Genomic DNA, 20,039 nt, shown 5'->3' on the forward strand with positions numbered 1-20,039 from the left:
ACTCACAAGAAAAACATTAGCTATTTTTACAAGATATCATAATTAGAACAAAAAATATTAAGTCTATTTTGGTTAGGGTGGTCATAGTATTACTAAACTGTAATAATCAGGAGTTTGGAAGTTGGTTCAAGATGGTTAAAGGGAATTAGTGGCTCTTCAACCTAGATGTTCATCAGACTCACCAGCATGTTGCCTGGATTGGAAGGTATTAAATATAAGGGGAGGTTGGACAAACTTTGGATTGTTTAGGGGGAGCCAGAAAGCATAAAGTTTAGTGCAATGCTATTACAGCTCGGGGCATTCCAGAGTTTAGAGATCAATTTCCTCACCGTCTGTAAGGAGTTTGTATATTCTTGCCATGAACCATACGGGTTTCCTCTGGGTGCTCCAGTTTCCTCTTACAGTCCAAAGATGTACCAATTAGGAGGTTAATTTGTCATTGTAAATTGTCCTGTGATAAGGCTAGGGGTAAATCAGTGGGTAGCTTATTGGGTGGGAAGGGCCTGTTCTGCATTGTATCTCACTGGAGCATAGGGGGCTGAAAGGTGACCTGATCTAAGTATTTAAAATGATGAGAGGCATGGATAGGGTGGATAGTCAGAGTAATTTCTTTTCTGGATGGAAATGTCAAATACTAGAGTGCAAACATTGGTTTAAGGTATTAAAAAAAAAGGGAGAGTTCAAAGGAGGTTGTTGTACATAGATGGTGGTAGGTGCCTGGAACTGGTAGGGCCAGGGAAAGTGATAGAAACAGATCAACAGCAATGGCTATGAAATATATGAACAGTTAAGAAATATAAGGAAATGGAAGGCGGATACGATTAGTTTAGATTGACATCCCGGTTGTCTTAGTGGGCTGAAAGGCCTCATCCTGTGTGGTACTGGTCTATATCTTAACTAGATCATAACAGACAGTTCAGGGACGGAAAAAGTGTATATTAGAGTGGATACACTGAATTGGGTTCAAACTGAAAAAGCTGAAGCAGCAAAGAATATAGAAACATCAAGGAAAGTTGAATCTTGGGTTTTACTTCAGGAATTTAAAACAATAGAATGGACAGGCAAGGGAAATACAGGCTGGTGAGCTTGTCTTTATTGTTTGGATGTAATTGGAGGGAGTTCTGAGGGACAAGATCTACCATCACTTGGATATTATGGAACCTTACATAGATCTTAGTCATGGAGTATTACAACACGGAAATAGGCCCTTCAGCCCACATGGTCCATTCTAACCACTGCATCCTCCCTGCTAGCACCAGTCGCCTGTTTAGTTCAGTCCATAACCTTCCAAGCCCCTCCCCTCCATTTGAGGAATCTTTTGGAGCTTTTTTGAAGAGGTAGCTAATGGGATGGACGAAGGTAGGGAGTAGATGTTGTCTGTATGGACTTTGGTAAATTCTTTGATGAGGTCCCACATGGTAGGCTGATCTGAAAGATTAGGTTGCATGGGATTAAGGGGGGGAGCTAACAAGGTAGTTTCAGAATTGACTCAATGGATAGGAAGCAGGGATCGATGGTGGAGAACAGTTCTCTGACTGGAAGCCTGTGACTAACGGGGTGTCCTAGGAGCCAATGTTGGGATCTCTGCTTTTCATTATGTATGTAAATGACTTGGATGTGAATGCATGATTTAACAGGCTTTGTAGATGATTCTAAATTAGGGGTCTTGTTGATAGCAAATGTTGTAACTGTGAACAAAGACACTGAACCCAGCGGATATAGAAGTATTTTATTCAGCAAAAATGTGCAACAGGCATCATATTGAGACACTCTTGGAAGAAGAGGCCTCCCGACCCAATATTACATGACATTTTTATATGTTAAAATTCAAAGGTAACAGCAGGATAATTCTATAGTTACAATGTAACTACAATGCTTTCTTTGATTTACATATATTTTCAAACGCCTCTCCTCCTTCGCACCCACACTCCAGACACCCAAAATGAATGTTAATCCCCATGGACTCTGGGATACATTCATGCATGTGCAAGCATTTGAGGTCTAAGTGGAGGGTTTCTTTGTTTGTGATTGACCCCAAACCTGCAGCTCCAGCAAGCCCATTGTTCTGAGCTGTGTTTTGTATTCCATCTGCAATCCGCATTCAGATCTGAAGAATGACTGCTGTTGAACTTAATATTTGCTATTTGCCCTAACTCCAGAATATGCTCTAACAGTGAGGAGATTTTCAGGGAGAGAATTTGATCAGTTAAGGAGATTGAGGAATGGTAAATGGATTACAACTTGAATGTGTGTGAGGTGCAACATTTTGAACCAGGGTAGGACTTGTACAGTGAATGGGAGGGCACTGGCCAGTGTTGTGGAACAGAGGGACTTGGGAATACAAGTGCACAGTTTGCTACAACTGGATGTGCAAATAGACAGGGTTGGCATGCTGACCTTCATCACTCAGGGCAACAAGGTTCGTCCTAGGCAGGGGTCTCAACCTTTTTTATGGTATGAACCAAGACCATTAAGCAAGGGGTCTGTGGAGCTCAGCTTGGGAACTCTTGGGTGTAGGGATATTATGTTGCAGTTATATAGGTCATTGGTGAGGTGGCACATGGAAGTATTGTGTGCAACAGGGTCACCCTGTTATAGGAAAGGCATAGTCAAGGATACAGAAGTGACTTACAAGTATGCTGCCTGGGCAAAGTGCCTGAGTTATAGGGAAAAGATGATCACTCTGGATTCTTATCTGTTGCAGTGCAGGAGAATGAGGAGTGACTTCATTGTGATATCATGAGGGGTGAACGGTCATGGCCTTTTCCCCTGTATTCAACAGTCCAAACTTATAGGGCACAGTTACAAGAAGAGATCAATTCAAAGGTGACCTGAGAGGTTACCTCTTTATACAGAGGTGCCTGGGATGAGCTGCCAGAGGAGGTGATCTGCAACATTTATGAAGCATTTGGATAGGCATGTGGAAGAGAGGGGCTTGGAAGGTTATAGGCCAAACTAAGCAGGCAACTGGGACTAACAGGGAGGATGCTGTGGTTAGCATGGAGTACTTGGGCTGAAAGGCTTGTTTCCATGTTCTAATACTCTAAGATCTATGTACATACAGTTCCATTAAAGTTGACCTTTACCTCAAAGAACTAAAACTTATTTAAGTAGGTTGCTTATCTTATTTTGTAGTTTTCAATTAAATCAAAACATTTTAGTTTCCTGTCTTTTACTATTTGTAATTTTGTAAATTATATTTGCAACAGTAAATATTCTGCTCGTCTCTTCTCCTCACCTCCCCAACATGCTCTCTCCTTCCTTTTCTTCCATGGTCTACCTTCCTCTCCAATCAGATCCTTTCTTCTTTGGCTCTTTGCCTTTTCCATTTATCACCACCCAGCTTCTTACCTCATAACCCCACCCCCCTTCCCCACCCACCTGACTTCACCAGCAGCTTTTAGCTTGTACCTTCTTATTCCAGTTTCTGTACCCTTTTTATTCCTGATGACAGGTCTTGAACCAAAATAGCAAACATTTATTCCTCTCCATAGATGTTGCCTGACCTCCTGAGTTCCTCCAGTATTTTGTGTGTGGTATTTTGAAATAGTAAAGCATAGTAAATAGTAGACAAGCATTAAACAATAACACAAAGGATCTGTGCTAAGCAAATCTGTCAAATCTTGCTTCTGCATCCTTGTCCCACTACCTATGGCGGTGATATGCAGCTTCACAAAAATGGTGGATAAGTGTTTTCTGTCACAGAATTTTCAAAAATGGCATGAAATTCTGATTCTCTTGGCTTCTCCAAAAGACAGGGGACAGATGCTTACCATGAGACCATTAATCTCCAGCCCAGGTAAATGTGACAGTAAAAAACAACCCCAAAAGAACGAGCCCTTTGCCTCCACTCTGTGTATGTGTTGCAATTTACTGCTGTTTTACAGAACAGGGTCAAGCCATTAAAAACTTGGCAATCGTCTGTGCAGCTGGAAAACAATGTGCATGATAAGCAGAAAACTAAAGCCTCATAGCACTAATTAAACGGGTGCCCACCAGGAAAAACACAGATTACTACATTAAGAGATGTTATTTTTGTAGCCCTATGCATATCTTTACAGATGTGCTCAGTAAGCTAGTTATTTCAGATTTCTATTCAATACTTCTGTTTGAATCACCCAGAATTGCATTTTCCACAGCTACATTAGTGGCTCTAAAGCCCTAGCTAAGTCTGAATTCTTTCCACGTAAGGAGAATCTTCTCCATCCTTCTCAGACACAGCCCACTGCTCCTCTGCAGGACGACTGAAGTATCATTAACTACCAGAGACTCTCCGGGCAGAAGTTGACGCTCTAGTGTCTAAAAGCCTTCCTGTCTCCTATCAAAATTCATATCCTGTCATAGTTGTAGGAGCAGAAAGGCTTCTCATTATGGTATCATTCCCTCTTGGAAGAAACAGTGATCGTTGCACTGGTGGCTTCTGAAGGCAAGGATGTAATTTAGCAAAATAATGTACCATGCTGATTAATTTAATGTAGCCCATGACTAATTATGGTAATTCATTACATCTACAATTAGGCTAAGTAATTTATTGCACTGCAGTCTCATAAAGCACAGGATTTATATCGAGTTTTGAATGTCACCCAAAGGACATTTCTGTACCTTGTCTTTACTGAAGCGGAATCAGCCTGCCAGCTGAGACGAGCAAAAAACCATTCTTACTGTACCATGTTTATACGCTGAGCAGAATGTAGGGTTCTGCTGTTAATATCTTCCTTTATTCAATTGCACCTCTGTGATTACTTGGTATACAATTTCCATCTTTTTTCTGCAAATGCATATGAATTCCATCTAACGCAAGCATCTGAGACCTGATTCACTAAAGTGTAATAATTTTTTTAATTATATCTGAATAATTCCTCCCCGATTTAAGCAATGGTTACAAACACAGTGCAACAATAATAAAATTACACAGGATGCCATGTCATCCTAACAGATGTCATTTGGCTGATCTTTCTGGACCTCAGATTCTTACATTTATATCATTTTTTAAAAGTGCAAAGATGGTCTATTTTAAAATACGGCTGCTGATGTACCCTGCAGCAGAGTTAGCACGTACAATGGTGCACTTCTGAGACTAATTTGTATAGCTGATCACCATTCTTCTGACATCCCTGCAAATGTTACCCTTCTTTTCCAATCAAAGGCACAGCAGGGTGTGCCATCTGTCTGGCACAGTCCTAGTTCCCATTCCCAACACTATTTTGCACTGGTAATTTCATTGCGGCAGCAAAGGTTGGCACTTCCATGAAATCTGCTCCTAATACCGCACTTCAGTTAGAGATACACCGATTCCTTCTCGGGCTTATCCTTCTCACCTTATGTACTGCTGCTACAGCAGACCCTGAAGAACGTGCAGATGATCAGCACCACAAGCCACAACCACAGGGATCCACCATATTACTTTGCCCTATGGACTATAAATGAACGTTCGACTCATCACTTTTGCAAACACCCCCTTTGTTTCACAAAATTCTAATGTAATCATTGCATATCTGTAGCAACATAGATTGTATTAATGGTTATGAAACAGGGAAAACATCTTCATGAAATTGTTATTCAAATTATTGCTGAACATTTACTGGCCTGGCCTGCCATTTAGATGCTGCCAGATTCATTAAGGAAAGATGTATTAACGTGAACAAATGCCTCACAAATGTACTATTTATTTTCTTTTTTGCTTTCTTTTTACACTATTTAATTCATATATATATATTCTTACTGTAATTTGCAGTTTATTATTTTGTATTGCACTGTACTGTTGATGCAAAAGAACAAATTTCACAACAAGTCAGTGATATTAAATCGAATTCTGAATCTTATATATTTCATTTTTTCTACTAGATTTTTATATCATGTTTCACTGACAAATCAAACAAAATAAAAAGGGTATGCAATCCTATTTAAGTGCATATTATATACCATAGGTTACATACCATGGTATACAATGTGCAGATTAACCGATGGGTAAAATAAAGACGTATTATTTTAACCTATTGGTAAAATAAAGATTATCCATTCTAACCTGAAAGTCAATAGTTAAACAAATACTGAAACTGCTAAATCTTCCTTCGTCAAACAATCTTTGCTCACTCTTAGAATATAGAACGAAAATATAAACTTTGCAGAAAATTATATTTGTTCAAATGTGGAAAATAATTCTATGGTTGTGGTTCTGATAAGTTTCCATCTGTGCTGAAATATAAAACTGTCATACTCTCACGAAACACATTTACATTAGAATCTGTGTCATTTTTTTTGCTCGGTACATCACAATGTTCCCTCCCTAAGGTACATACTAGATCTGCTTTATGTTAGTTTCTCAGTATATTGCATTATGTATGAAGTAAGACAAACTCTTATTAAACCAACCACAGATAAATCAGTGATTTTTCTCAATAGTTAAAGAATCAGCAAGTAATCATGAAAAGATTACAGTTACAATATTGTGTAGACTTTAATTATTAGATACAGTACCTACCTATTAGCAATAGCAATTCGTCCATAGTGTTTAGACTTGAAACGCGTGCAAAAGGTGGTTTCATATTTTGCTGTTATAGCTTCTGTGGTTTTTTATTAATTTTCCTAAGCATGACTGGGTTTGATTTATTCTCCTTAATGGAGTCGTGCTGCAATATCAGTCATTTAATTGCAAGCAAAACTCCAATGTAAAACAATGGATATTAAGCATAAAAACAAAGGTGCATTTATAAACATTGTAATGGGCATAATCACAAATAATTTTACTGTGCATTCAGACTTAATATACATATGATCACCGCTAGAGTACCAATTTTTATCTTCATTGAAGCATTCATAAATTATAGGCGAAAACCAGCTACATTAAAAAAATGGTACAAGTCCTCGTGTATGACAGCAGCAGACTGCATTTATAGTTTATTTTCTCTTTGCTATTTATCCATTGATTTTAATGCAATTTTTGAAAATTAAGTCCATTGGCAGGTTTAATTGTGTATCTATTTCGTATAAAGGCATTGAAACAGAATAATATGCTTTGCAAAATGCTTTTTTTCGTAAAAGTGATATTGACTATCATGGAGCGGAAAAAAAATCATTGATATCTTATTATGCAAGTTGGTTATTTTCTTTTTCCCTGACTCCAGAACGTAACTTGATCTTTGAACATTGTTTCTGAAAATTAGAAATGCATATTAATTTGATTCCTCTTTAATTCTGTATTATACATAAAATTCTTCAATCTTGTAATGGTCAGAAAGAAAAATGTAATTGTATATTTTTACAAATTTTAAAATTAATTGAAAATTAAACTGAGATGGTAAAAATTGGCATAAATAAGTAAGGGCCCAATTAAAATCAGTTCTGGGGATGACTAGTTTAATATATACATGATGTCTCTTCATTTTAGCTGTTGGTAATGGCCTGCAGTTTCTGTCAGCCAGATCCATTAATATACCGTCTATTTTTTTAAGAAACTCCTTATTTAGAAACTCTAACTGGGATTCCTGCATTATGCAGGTAGATTTACTGATAACATCTTCAGTACACAAAATATTATTTGTTATTAAGTTAAGAGACATTGAATAAATTGTTTTTATTAAGGTTAATCAACAGGTAAAATTATTACTTTCCAAGTTCAACATTTACAATTAAATTTAAGATTCTCAGTACAAGTAATTACAAGACATTGTGAGTTAGCTTACAAACTGCCAAAAGTATTTTATAAAAATATTTTAAAAATCTTTGAAGGAAATGTTCATCCTCTTCTAAATTTTGAGATTAACAGGCCATATGGCATCATAATCATTTACTTTACCTTGTTGTGTTCAATTACTACAATCAACATACCAGTTTCCAAATTAATCATAACACAGTAATTTCATTAGTTACACAGCAGGCATTTAAATTATTAGCATAACAACAGTTTGCACACAATTAAACTTTATTTGAACCTTAAAATTTGCAGACTGGAACATTAGAACAAGATTCAATAAAGTGAATCAGATAAGACAGAAAACAGTGCTTACAGTTACTTCAAGATACTCTGGGGGAAGGAAAGGAAAATCGGCCTCATCCCCTTCAATTTTGAGTTTTGTCTACGACTGATTAAGTTGTAATGACAAGTCTTGAAAGCAATGAAAATATACTGGCCAAATATTCAGCAAAGTTGTTATATAAAGCCGACACGCTGTCTCAAATAGCTTGAGTTGCTCCTGCTGCAAAGCACAGAAAAATTAAAAAAAAAGCATCAATGAAATTATATGAGATAATTACAATAACGAGGAATTAATTTAATTAAACACTTAGCTGCTTCTTGATTTTCACATCTGTGGTAAGAGGATAGATTATTTTGTTAATAAGCTGATGCTATCTTTGTGATAAAATAAACAGTGAAACAGAACTAGTGGGTACAAACTCCCTCTCCTGGCAAAGGACAGACAAGCTTTGCATGACCTTCTATCTAGTTTAAAAATATCCCTTTGTGTAGAATAAAACGTAATTATAGGTAGATGGGAGTTGCAGGGGAGGTGGGATTTGTTTGTGTGCGTGTGTGTGTGTGTGTGTTTGGGGGGGAGACGGTTTGGGGGGAAAAAGGAAATGGAGAATGTAATTGAGGTCTGCAGAAAACTACTGCCATCTAGTGTTTTCTTCCAATATATATCTGATATAGTTACCGCATTATCAAGTGATGCATTCCAAATCCGTTGAGGAAGAACAATAAAGCATTTGTCAAATTTTAACAATAATCTTCTGAAACTGGTAGATCACATCCGTCAGATAATTACCTTTACTAATTTCTTTAAGTTCAATCGTTTGATTGTCTGTCAGAATTCTGCTCCATTCCGTCTCTGCCCTCCCCCCACCCCATTTCTTTGCACAGCTGAATGCTTCTAATAATTTGTAAATTGTTATGTGACATGAATTATATTTTCTAGTATGTTTTGCTTTACTGTAATGGACACATCAAATAGTGTTTATTTTGTTTTGTTTGTCTCTGAGAATACTTTGCTGATGGGAAACTGTGCCTTGAGGTCTATTTAGTAATTTTCCCTGGTCCTCAAATTTTATATAAAAGAAAAGCTGGCAATCAGAACAGAAGTGACTATTTTTGGGCAATAAATATATATTATATATATTTCTTCAAGTACATTACACATTTTTAATACTGAAAAGGCACACAATTTTTCAATTCAAATACTTTTGGGATATTAAAAGGAAGTAGCTTTATTGTAAAAAGGTCAATTTCCACTTAGCAATATAATCTATGTGCTACAAATAGAGTATTTCTTCATGAAGTTATTTTTCAGGAATATTTGACAGGTGAAATATTCTCATTTAGTCACAGTGGGCAAAGGAAGGGCATTAAATCAATACAATGCAGAAACAGGCCCAAAGCAGTTATTTTTTCTCATTTGGTAAATAATTCCATGGGATTTTTTTTTTTGACAGCTCACAACAGGAAGATGCATAAGTCTGTCTCCTAAACATAAAAACTATTTTAAAACTACAGTATGAAACCTTGACAAGAATTCTTTCTAAATAAATGATATGGGAATAAGGTACTTATGGTCTTTCATAGTGAGATTCAATTAAAATGTACTTACCCAGACCTTTTCAAATGATATACATCTCTATTAGGTACGCTTTGGGCACCAAGCCAATCATTCCCTTCATTTCCCCTATCCACCACCCAAATGAATTATATTCCTGAAATAACAGAAATACACACATAAATATAAATTTTAACAAAACAGCTTAGCAAAATTAGTACTGTGCAAAGGCAAATACATTATTGTATTCTATCAGTCCCCTAATAAAGTGACTCCAAACTTGTGGCCAAGTTTGCAGGTGAAACAAAGATAAGTGGGGTGGGTGGGGGGGTATCAGATAGGACGCAGAGAGTCTGCAGAAGGACTTGGATAAATTTGGTGAATGGGCAAAGAAATGGCAGATGGAATATAGTGTAGGAAAGAATAAGGTCATGGACTTTGTTAGAAAGAATAAAGGCATAGGCTATTTTCTAAGTGGGGAGTAAATTCATAAATCACAGTTGCAAAGGGAGTCTTCACGCAGGATTGCCTAATGGTTAGCTTTCAGGCTGAGTCGGTAGGAAGAAAAACAATTGCAATGTTAGCATCCGTTTTGAGAGGACCTGAATACAGAAGCAAGGATATAATGTTCAGAGTTTATAAGGCATTGGCCCGATCACTTTTGGAATACTGTGAACAGTATTGGGGCCCATATTCAAGAAAGGATGTGATGATATTGGCAAGGGTGAGAGGAGGGTGATGTGAATGACCATGGGAATGAAAGGGCTTACAAATGAAGAGCAATTAATTGCCCTGGACCTGTACTTACTGGAGTTTAGAAGTACGGGAGGGAGGCGGGGTGGAATCTTATTGAAATCTACCAAATTTTGAAATGTCTAGTGGATATGGATAGGATGTTTCCAATAGTAGGAGTTGAGAGAGCATAGCCTCAGAATAAAAGGGGAACACTTTAGAAACAAGATGAAGAGGGTTTTGTTTTTAACCGGGGGTGGTAATGGTGGTGAATCTGTGGAATTCATTGCCACAGATGGCTGTAGAGGCCAAGTCATTGCGTATTTTGATACCCAAAGTGCAGATTGATAAGTACTTGATAATTAAGGGTGTCAAAGGCTTCAAGGAGATACCAGCAGAATGGCATTGAGAGGAAAAATAAATCAGTCATGATGGAATGGTGGAACAGATTTGATGGGCCAACTGACCTAATTCTACTCCTATGTTTTGTGGTCTTTAAAGATTAAGACATTTAACAATGCAACTTTCACGCTTGGGTTTTTTTGCATAATGTCCTGTTCTATACAACATTTGAATATCTGATTCAATTAATGGAAACATGCCAAACTTTTTGTTTGAACTTCCATTAAGTCTAATGGTATTAAGTCAAAAATAAATCAGAATTGTGAAATAATGACTTTATTGCAATATAGTTGAAAAAAACTGAAAACGTTCATTAGATACTTTAATTATAACTGAACCAATGCAAAAGAGTTATTTAGAAGCAACTGGGATCTATTAACTTCTGTCTTTGAACAAGAGGAAATTTCACTTAATGCTCAATAACAAATTTTCAACTGATTTTTCAATTGTTTTTTTTCTCTATCATTTTTTGTGGGAACAATTATAGCACATTCAGTCATAGAGCAAAGTTATCTATTCAGAATTCATTCAAGCAGAACAGTAACATTTAAAATTTCAGAGATCTTGATCAACAAACTCTGACACAGTAGTAAAAGTTTCCAACAAATTGGGATAATAAGGTGAAAAGAATTTGGAAATATTAAAACAATGAAAAATACCGCATCAGGAAAGTAAACAAGGAATTGGACATTTCATTCAATATTGATGAATATCAAAACAGAACAGCCTAGCAGCTGACAGTGGCAGAGATTTTAAAGAACATAAAACCAACTTTAAACAGCTGTGATGAATTCTTTTGAATTATTTTGCTCATTTTCTTGATAGATTTGAAGAAGGATAAAGCATTAGCAGTTTAGTAATTTCCAAGGCAGAAGTGCACAAGAGTAAATTTCAAAGTAAAGTTATTATTAAAGTACATATATTGTCACCAAATACCACCCTGAGATTCAATTTCTTGCAGGCATTCACATTAGAACAATGAAGTACAATAAAATCAGTGAAAAACTACACAAAACCAAAGACTGACAAACAGTGCAAGTACTAAAGCATGTAGTAATAATGATGACGATAATAGAAAACATAGATAAATAAATAAAAATACTGAGAAAGTTGCAGAATTCTTGGAAATCAGTCCATAGGTTGTTTTCAATGGTCAGTCAGAGTTGTGGGGAGTGATGAAGTGCATACTCATTCAGGAGCCTGATGGTTGAAGGGTAGTAACTGAAGGGATTATGATATGTTTATAGGCGAGATCTCTCCATATTTTTGAATAACTCAGAGCAATATTATTTAAGGTCTGAAAAACTTTTCATTGAGTTGAGAAACTATGATGCTATTTCTGCTTCCCAGTGGGAACTATATATTTAATTTCTGCTTAGAAAACAGCCAATTAGATTAACAATTCAAACCATCTGTTTTTGTTTTATGCATAACCTTAACAACAATTTCTGTCAAAGACAATATGGTTGAAATTTTAACGAAGAACAAATTTCAGATTTCAGACACAAAGTTGGTAAAAAGTTGTATTTCCTGATTAAAGTTCTTTTTTTTTAAAATTACCAGTTCAAAAAATAGTAAATTATTATAAACGAGGCCTAATAGCAGACAGCCTAATGAAGCATAAAGGAAAAAAATCTTATGCGATAGCTGAAATTCTCTGGCCTCTGGGGCTCAGAGGATGATAACACTTATGAGCAGAAATTATTTCAGCACATCATAGTTATCTAAAAGTCCTCTGCTGTGATATACTTTAAGTTACTATTACAGTTTGCCAAAAGAAATGTTAAGGAACTGCATTTTTGTACAAAGGAATATGTGCATGTATTTGATTAGATTCCCCTTACAGTTATCATTGGTTTTTTTTAAAAGAATTCACCTAGCTACATGTTAACCAAAAGAAAACACAGCAGATTTTTATTTGTGGTAGGGGATTGTTATATGAAATGCTTATTACGAATACTATAATATAAAACTAAACTTTAAAGTTACAGGTAAAGCCTTTTGAGAACAGTTCTAAAGAAATAAAACCACAAAGAGCACTATTCAAGATGTTGTCATTGCTAAACTGAAATGAAATGCAAATCTATATTTATTGCCAACAGTAAATGCAGTAATACGGAATTGCCTGTAAGAAAAGGAATCTCAGGGTTGCCTATGGTGACATGTATGTACTTTGAATTAGGAGTGTTTTCATTTAATTTCTATTCTTCCTTAACATGGGAGGCTAAAATTGTTTTAATGGATACTAAAGATGTCTAAAATTCTACAGTTTTACATAAAAGTACAGACTTGCACATGTAATAAACCAAAGATGAAGGCATCTGAAAATTTTTAAGCTTCTTTCCCAACTGTTTTGCTCAAGCTAATTAGAGTGTTCTGACCTCAATAAAAGAGGATATTCAAACAGAAGGAACTTTGCAAATGATTCCATTCAACTTTCTGTTTAAAGGAAAAACTTTGGTAATAAACTCTATCTATAGTAGGCCAAATAAAATTGAAATTTAAGGTTTATAAGTATACAACTACTGTATATAAATGTTTCTTTATACTGAATCCTTTCCATGTATTCATAATTCAGCACTATATCTCCTTTTTCTGGATTTTGTAATACAGTATTACCATACAAAACAATTATTAACAAATTATAACTTTCTCCTTTATACCTTAGTCAAAACATTGTTGCAAAACTGTCAGTTTAAATTTTCCAAATCATGCTTAGAAATATTTCTAAACATAAATAGTTTATGTATTTATAGCTGTATAATAATTGAGGTTTTAATAAACCTGACAAAAGTTTACTTCACAGGATCTAATACATCTTGTATGATGAAAATCAATTATTTTACAGATCAAAGTTATGGTCAATTCTACTAGCTTCAATTACTGAATTTCAATAAAAATAGTATTATTTGCTGGAAATGTGCCATCAGCATGAGTTTTCAAAAGATATATTTATCAAATGCTTATTTCTATAAGCCGAGTTTTAAAAGAGTGAAAACAATTGTCAGATTGAAAACAAACACCCAAGATTTTGATATATCTGCACAGCATAGCTTGTCTACTGGCAGAACAAATATCAGGCAGATTATTCTAAAATATTACCTGCATAAGTGACATATTGTCATTGTCTGCAGACAACTCTACATATTCTCATGAGTGCTCCTTATTAGTTTATTTTCAAACTTGAAGTGGAGGGTGTGAAGACTCATGTAAACCAAAAAAAAAGAATATTTACTGGTCTCTGCACAATGTTCTGGGATAAGTGTGCAGCCTGGGTTTGATCTCCAGACAGCATGCAGCAACCCAGGTATGTGCGACTCAGCCATCTGGTATTCCTCAGTACAAAAATCCCTTGAAGTTACCATAGAAAACACAGGCACAACTAACTGAATATAGAATGAAACTATTTAGAACATTACAAAAAACTGCCTTTTTAACAACCAGGAAAATATTCTCGATCTCGGTGAGTGATAAAATGTCAGTTTACACCAAGAAAAATGTCTGTCGATTGTGTAAAATTAAGTAATCCAAGCACAGACTAGAGGTTTTATTGTCTGTATCTTGCAAATATGAGATAATTATCACACATATCTGTTTAGATTAGAATAGTAAATCTCAGATATCCAGGCTACAATGCAGCTTTCAGTGCCAAAGCTCTGAGAGAGAGAGAGAAGCACTAATTGCTTAAGGGGGAAACACATCATATTTCCTACAAGAATTCTTAGGAAATAAAATAACCACAACAAAAGGCTGATTGTTACATTATAGTGTCTAGCTTTATAAAAAGAACTAGTGTCAAATACGTCCATTATTAATTATGCTATATATTTAAAAGTGACATTCAAGTAACCACAACATTATTTTTATACAAAGAGAAAAATAAAATATACTTAGTTTAAATTTATTCTTAAATGTTGTTTTCTGTTCTTTATTTCACTGGAAATAAAGAGGATATCATGTTTTAGACAAACATCAGTGAAACATGATGTACTATGCATGCTGACATCTGAGAATACCAATTACTCTTATAGTCAGTAGCATTATGTCTGTGTTTTAATGGTGGTCTGAAACTGATCTGAGACCACAAATACAAAATGGAACCCATTGTTTATGGTAAAGGAATCTCTTTAATTTATTGTGTGGTGGTATCCCAGTATCTCATACCAGCTACACAGAGCAGCTGGTTTACAACAAGTAGTGGATACTGGGTTCAAGTCACACTGAAGAACTTAATAAATATCCAGTTAATTCAAATGTAGGTTTGGATCTATCTGCATCTTAAGAATGTTACAATACATTTGACGGAGGGAGAGGGAATGGCAGCTGACGGCCAGTTTGTGTGATACAGTACCTTCTTTACTGTGTGCAAATCAATCCAGCAATACCCACTGTTTATAGTCTGACCCTTCACTGACAGTGAACATGTTAAAGGGTTTAGTATTCCACTAGTCTTGTTAGCATTGCTGAAGTGATTGCTAAAAAACTTATAAAACAATAAAAAATTAATACATGCCATCTAACAAAATTGTTGAATCTTTCACCTTGCAGAAAAGATAATCCACATTCAGTGACTACTTTATTAGGCACAATTGTACACCTGCTTGTTAATGCAAATATTTAATCAGCCAATCATGTGGCGGCAACTCAATGCATAAAAGCATGCAGACATGGTCAAGAGGTTCAGTTGTTGTTTAGACCAAACATCAGAATGGGGAAGAAATGTGATCTAAGTGTCTTTGACTGTGGAATGATTGTTGGTGCCAGACAGGGTGGTTTGAGTATCTCAGAAACTGCTAGTCTCAAGGGATTTTCTAAAACCTGCAGAGAATAGTGCAAAAAAAAACAAACAAAACATTCAGTGGGTGATAGTTCTATGCTTGAATTTTTTTTTTTTGTTAATGAGAGAGGTCAGAGTGATTCGAGCTGACAGGAAGGCAGCAGTAACTCAAATAACCACTGTGCATTATAACAGTGGTGTGCAGAAGAGCATCTCTGAACATACAACACATCACACCTTGAAGTGGATGAGCTATAATAGTGGAACACCACATTGGGTTCCACTCCCATTATCTAATAAAGTGGCCACTGAGTGTATAGATCCTCCAAGAGCACCACAACCTTGTTGTGCTTTGGAGGCTTGCACGATTCAGTAACCCAGAGAGATATGCTGGCTGGAGTCAGGGCTCCAGGGCTTTGGCTCTTGGTAAGGTCACCTATGTCAAAGTGTAGAGGAGAGGTTGAGTGACCCACCAGTCCTTCAGGTCCAGGGATTCAGCTCAGGGCTGAAAACCCTGACCAGTAAAACAAATTTGTTACGGAAACAGCAATGAAGAATCCTTCCACATCTGAGTGTGATGGTGTTCCTTACTCTCCACCCAGGACTTGCATGACTGACAGTAGTGAAAACTGCGAGGAAGCTACTGACATGATGAAGGAAACCCAGAACACTGCTAGAGACGGAGGACCTTCATTGCTGCCCTAAATGCCAGTGGCGTATTGGGCCGTAAGTAAGTGTATAAATCTTGTTGACAAATAATATTCTAAAGAGATGACACTTTAAACTTGTAAAGCTGATGCTGACACGGAGAACAGGTAATCTAAAGTGACACTATATAAATTAAGATCTCTTGGGTATGACTGTTATAGGTGACAGCCCATAGGTACAATGCTATTTTTTCACAACCAGTAACCTAATCAAGTATATGACTGAAGTTACAAGTGTGTCATTTCTGACATGAAGGTCAAAGGGTTTTTAGGGGGTGTGGTTGAGACGGAAGAAGAAATGAAAAAAATTAGAAAATAAAAATAATTATATCACTTTAATAATTAAAGTGCTGAGGGTAGTTAGAATTCCCAGTAGTTTTTGCAAAATATTCCTGTTCTGATTTTGTGTTCTACTCAACAAGAAATTCAAGTGCTATGATGTTAAACAAGGTGACTTGTTTTGGATGACACATTGCTAGATGTGCATTAAGTCTCCTAAGGCTTTCCATCAGACTATTAAAGGGCTGGTTTCTTTGAAGGAAAGTAGTTGTTAAGCTTAAAAAATAGTCACCTAATATCAGTTGAATGTCATGTTCAGTCCCACAATATGGGATTCAGTTTTAAACTGAAGGACTGCTTACTGCAGGTTTTACAATACAGTTGACATAACACAGTACAAGCACACTGTCTCTCAATTTCTCCTTTAGCTTCACACATTTTTAGGAGTTGTCAGGAAGAAAAGAAGTTTGGATCCATAGTTTTAATATTGCTTTTTTATGCCGTGAAATTTTCAACCATTTGGAATAATTATTTTAATGTTACTGCAGAAATTCATAAAAATATTTACTAGTATGATTATGTATCTATTAGAACTGAGTTAAACTTGTATCTATGGTCCACTGTAAAAAAAACCACAGTAATGATGTAACAGCAATATAGAGACTCTTGAGCTAGCTTGAACTCTATTTTCATAGCTGTAACATTTAACTATTTGCAATTTTGAAGGAGTGATGAACACTAACATCAATATCTCTTCAAAAATCAAATCTCACCCATAAAGGCACTCCTAATGTTTTCCTTATTAACATAATAAATTAGCTGTTTCTGCCAAATTTGATTAAGAATATTAGACTTACACATGCTCCAGATGTCAGAAAAGTAAACAGATTTAACGGAACAAATATAGCAGTGCAGAAAAATACACACAAGATGTAATGGTATAGTTCAGTGATGCCATCCAGTGCATTAATACAAATAAAATCGGTCCCAATTGGTTCTTTAAACAAATATTCCACTGAATTGATATTTTAATGATATTTTATTACTTGATCACCAAATTCTTTACATCCAAAGTAAGTTACTTCAAATGAAGTATGAATTTTGTATTTCACTCATGCTAATATGCATGTGTAAGGTAACTGATGGTCAGAAATTTTCTGAAAAGTTACTTAGATTTATGTATCAGCCAACATTGTTTAACTTTAACAGATTAACAATTTTACCACTTCATTATTTATTCTTTTTATTTAAATTTTAACTGGATTACCCTATATTTGTTTATTAAAGAAACAATCCTTGCATCTGAAGAAATGGATTTCTTCATTATTGTTATGAAAATTGTGGCACTTGTGCACTTTTGCTAGAATTTATAATTTTGATATGAAATGTGCCTCTGAGAAAGATGGAATTAAAACTAAATCTGTGAATTACTTAACTATGATGATTGAAAAGTTCTTCAGAATTCCAAATAGTTGATATAAGAATTTCCCAAGAAAGACTTCTTTTGGAGGAATGCAGGGAGAAATTAGACTAATTTGTCCAAGAATAACCATCGCTGGTAGCTCCTGGAACAACCAATGATGCTCAATGCCTTATCTCTGAATTAGGAGATTTGTGAGGAAGATCCTACACACCGGTGTTACTTCCAGTCCCTCCATCTGATCTACCAAGTCCAGGGCTCAGTCACTACAGTTGTCACACTCAGCCCAGGCTCCAAATCACGCAGCAATACCAAACTTTTCCTAAATGCACTAACCTTCCAGTTCCCCAGAACTTGTAATCCTGAGGCCTTGACAAAGCTTTCATACTGGCCTTTCACTGGATTCTGTGCCCCATGCCTTACCCACTGACTTCTCTGGTACCCTGATCCTAACTCCAATCCTTTCTTACAGATTTCTCTGGCTGACCACAACCTTCTTGCGGATCCTCTTCAAAGACTCCCCTGCTCACTGTTCAACCAGTCTGGCCACAAGTCACATTTGGACATGACCTCACTTGAACCAACACGTTATGAAACTGATACTTTGGAAGGCAGTGGCTGGTGGATCCACATCAGACTGGCTACCTGAGTTCGGTGGAATTTCTAGGCAAGACTGTCTCCACCAACAAGTTTTATCTTTATCTGAATCACTTCTAGTATCTCCCATCAGAGGGTTATTTATTTATTGAGAGAGACAGAGCATGCAATAGGTCCTTCCAGCTCTTCGAATCCACGCCGCCCGGAAATCCGTGATTAACATTATTTAAACATGGGACAATTTATAGTGACCAATTAACCTACTAACCTGGACTGTGGGAGAAAACCCAGAGTACCTGGAGAAAACTCATGCATTCCATGGGGAAGATGGATTAGACTCCTTATAGAAGAAATCAGAACTGAACTCCGAACTCTGACAACCCAAGCTGTACTGCTTTGCTACTGTGGACAGATGGTGATCAGGAACTGGTGATTTCCCTTCCTTAGCCTACAGATACCAAATGAAATATCTTTATCTTCACCATTTGGGTGAACATTAATGGTTCATGTATTAAACGTGCATATTTTTGTAGATGATACAACAGGAGTGGAGGGAATCAGTGGTTGATGAGATGCAAACCCAGCAGGCATCTTGGTTTGTTTTGCATGTATCCAATCAGTCTTGGTCCAAAAATGTACAACATGGAAGCCAAAGCTCGGAACATAGATGACATTTTAGGAGATTAATATCCAATAATGAATCAAGAAGCCACAGTCTGATAATGATGTTTTTTTGCTGACAACTGCCATTAGACCAGAATTCAACTATACAACACTGACTCTGTGCACATTGTATAGATAAAAGTAAAGATTAGCTTTATATTTCACTTGTATATCGAAACATCCAATGAAATAGGTCATTTTGTGTCCATGACCAACACAGTCCAAGTATTGTTATGGGGATAGCCTGCAACTCCATACTTCCAGTGCTAAGATAGCACACTCACAACTTACTAACTCTAACAACCACTTGGGCTTTGCTGAGAACTTCACTGATGATTAGTATGTGGTATTATTCCAGGAAGTTGCCCAGTGACTGATCCATGTAATTTCTTACACTGAGGCATAATTTTACAAGACTTCATTCCCACTGTCATTAATTACAATATTACAAGTTTTGCCCAATCAAAATCAGTGGCTAACTTCAGTTTCCCATCTAGGGAAACTCATTATCATACTCAGTCATTGATAGTCGTAATCCATTCAGCTTGGAGAAGATAATCATGCTCCAAAGCAGACCATCTACTTACTCAAGTATTTAATTTGTTGGTAGCAGTGAGAATACACAAAAACATTTTTTAAGAATGAAGAAAATTAATTAATGGATCCCATTGTCATACATTAAAACATCTTTTTAATGAAATCTTATTTCATCTACATATTGAGATTTTGGTAGTTCAGTTTTCAATCACCTTTTTGTTATGTTTAAAATTTTGCATTCTAATATTTAAGACTTTACAATGAAACATAGAATGGTCAATTAAGCTTCACTTGAATAGATGTATGTAGAAAAAGGCCAGAATTAACAGGTTTGCACTTTTCAACTTTAAGGGTCAATTTGTCCAAATGATTTGCACAGTTAGACTAACCTTGCA

General features: G+C 36.0%; 1 protein-coding gene and 1 long non-coding RNA gene across 3 annotated transcripts in view; one reads left to right on the forward strand and one right to left on the reverse strand.

Annotated features, from left to right (window-relative positions):
* LOC140713848 (uncharacterized) overlaps positions 1-20,039 on the forward strand; it is a 102,396-nt gene that overhangs the window by 42,467 nt on the left and 39,890 nt on the right. For both annotated transcript variants that reach the window (XR_012095750.1, XR_012095749.1), the window contains exon 3: positions 16,044-16,171. This is a non-coding gene — a long non-coding RNA (uncharacterized lncRNA). The remainder of the gene's footprint in view (positions 1-16,043; positions 16,172-20,039) is intronic.
* Positions 7,559-20,039, reverse strand: part of skap2 (src kinase associated phosphoprotein 2) — a 252,598-nt gene continuing 240,117 nt past the window's right edge. Inside the window, exons 12-13 of the mRNA XM_073024429.1 lie at positions 9,585-9,687; positions 7,559-8,195 (exon numbers count right to left, since the gene is read on the reverse strand). Coding sequence (XP_072880530.1) covers positions 9,595-9,687 — 93 coding nt within the window. The 3' untranslated portion in view covers positions 7,559-8,195; positions 9,585-9,594. The remainder of the gene's footprint in view (positions 8,196-9,584; positions 9,688-20,039) is intronic.

The sequence above is a fragment of the Hemitrygon akajei genome, chromosome 20, assembly GCF_048418815.1.
Source record: "Hemitrygon akajei chromosome 20, sHemAka1.3, whole genome shotgun sequence".
NCBI classification, from domain to species: Eukaryota; Metazoa; Chordata; class Chondrichthyes; order Myliobatiformes; family Dasyatidae; genus Hemitrygon; species Hemitrygon akajei.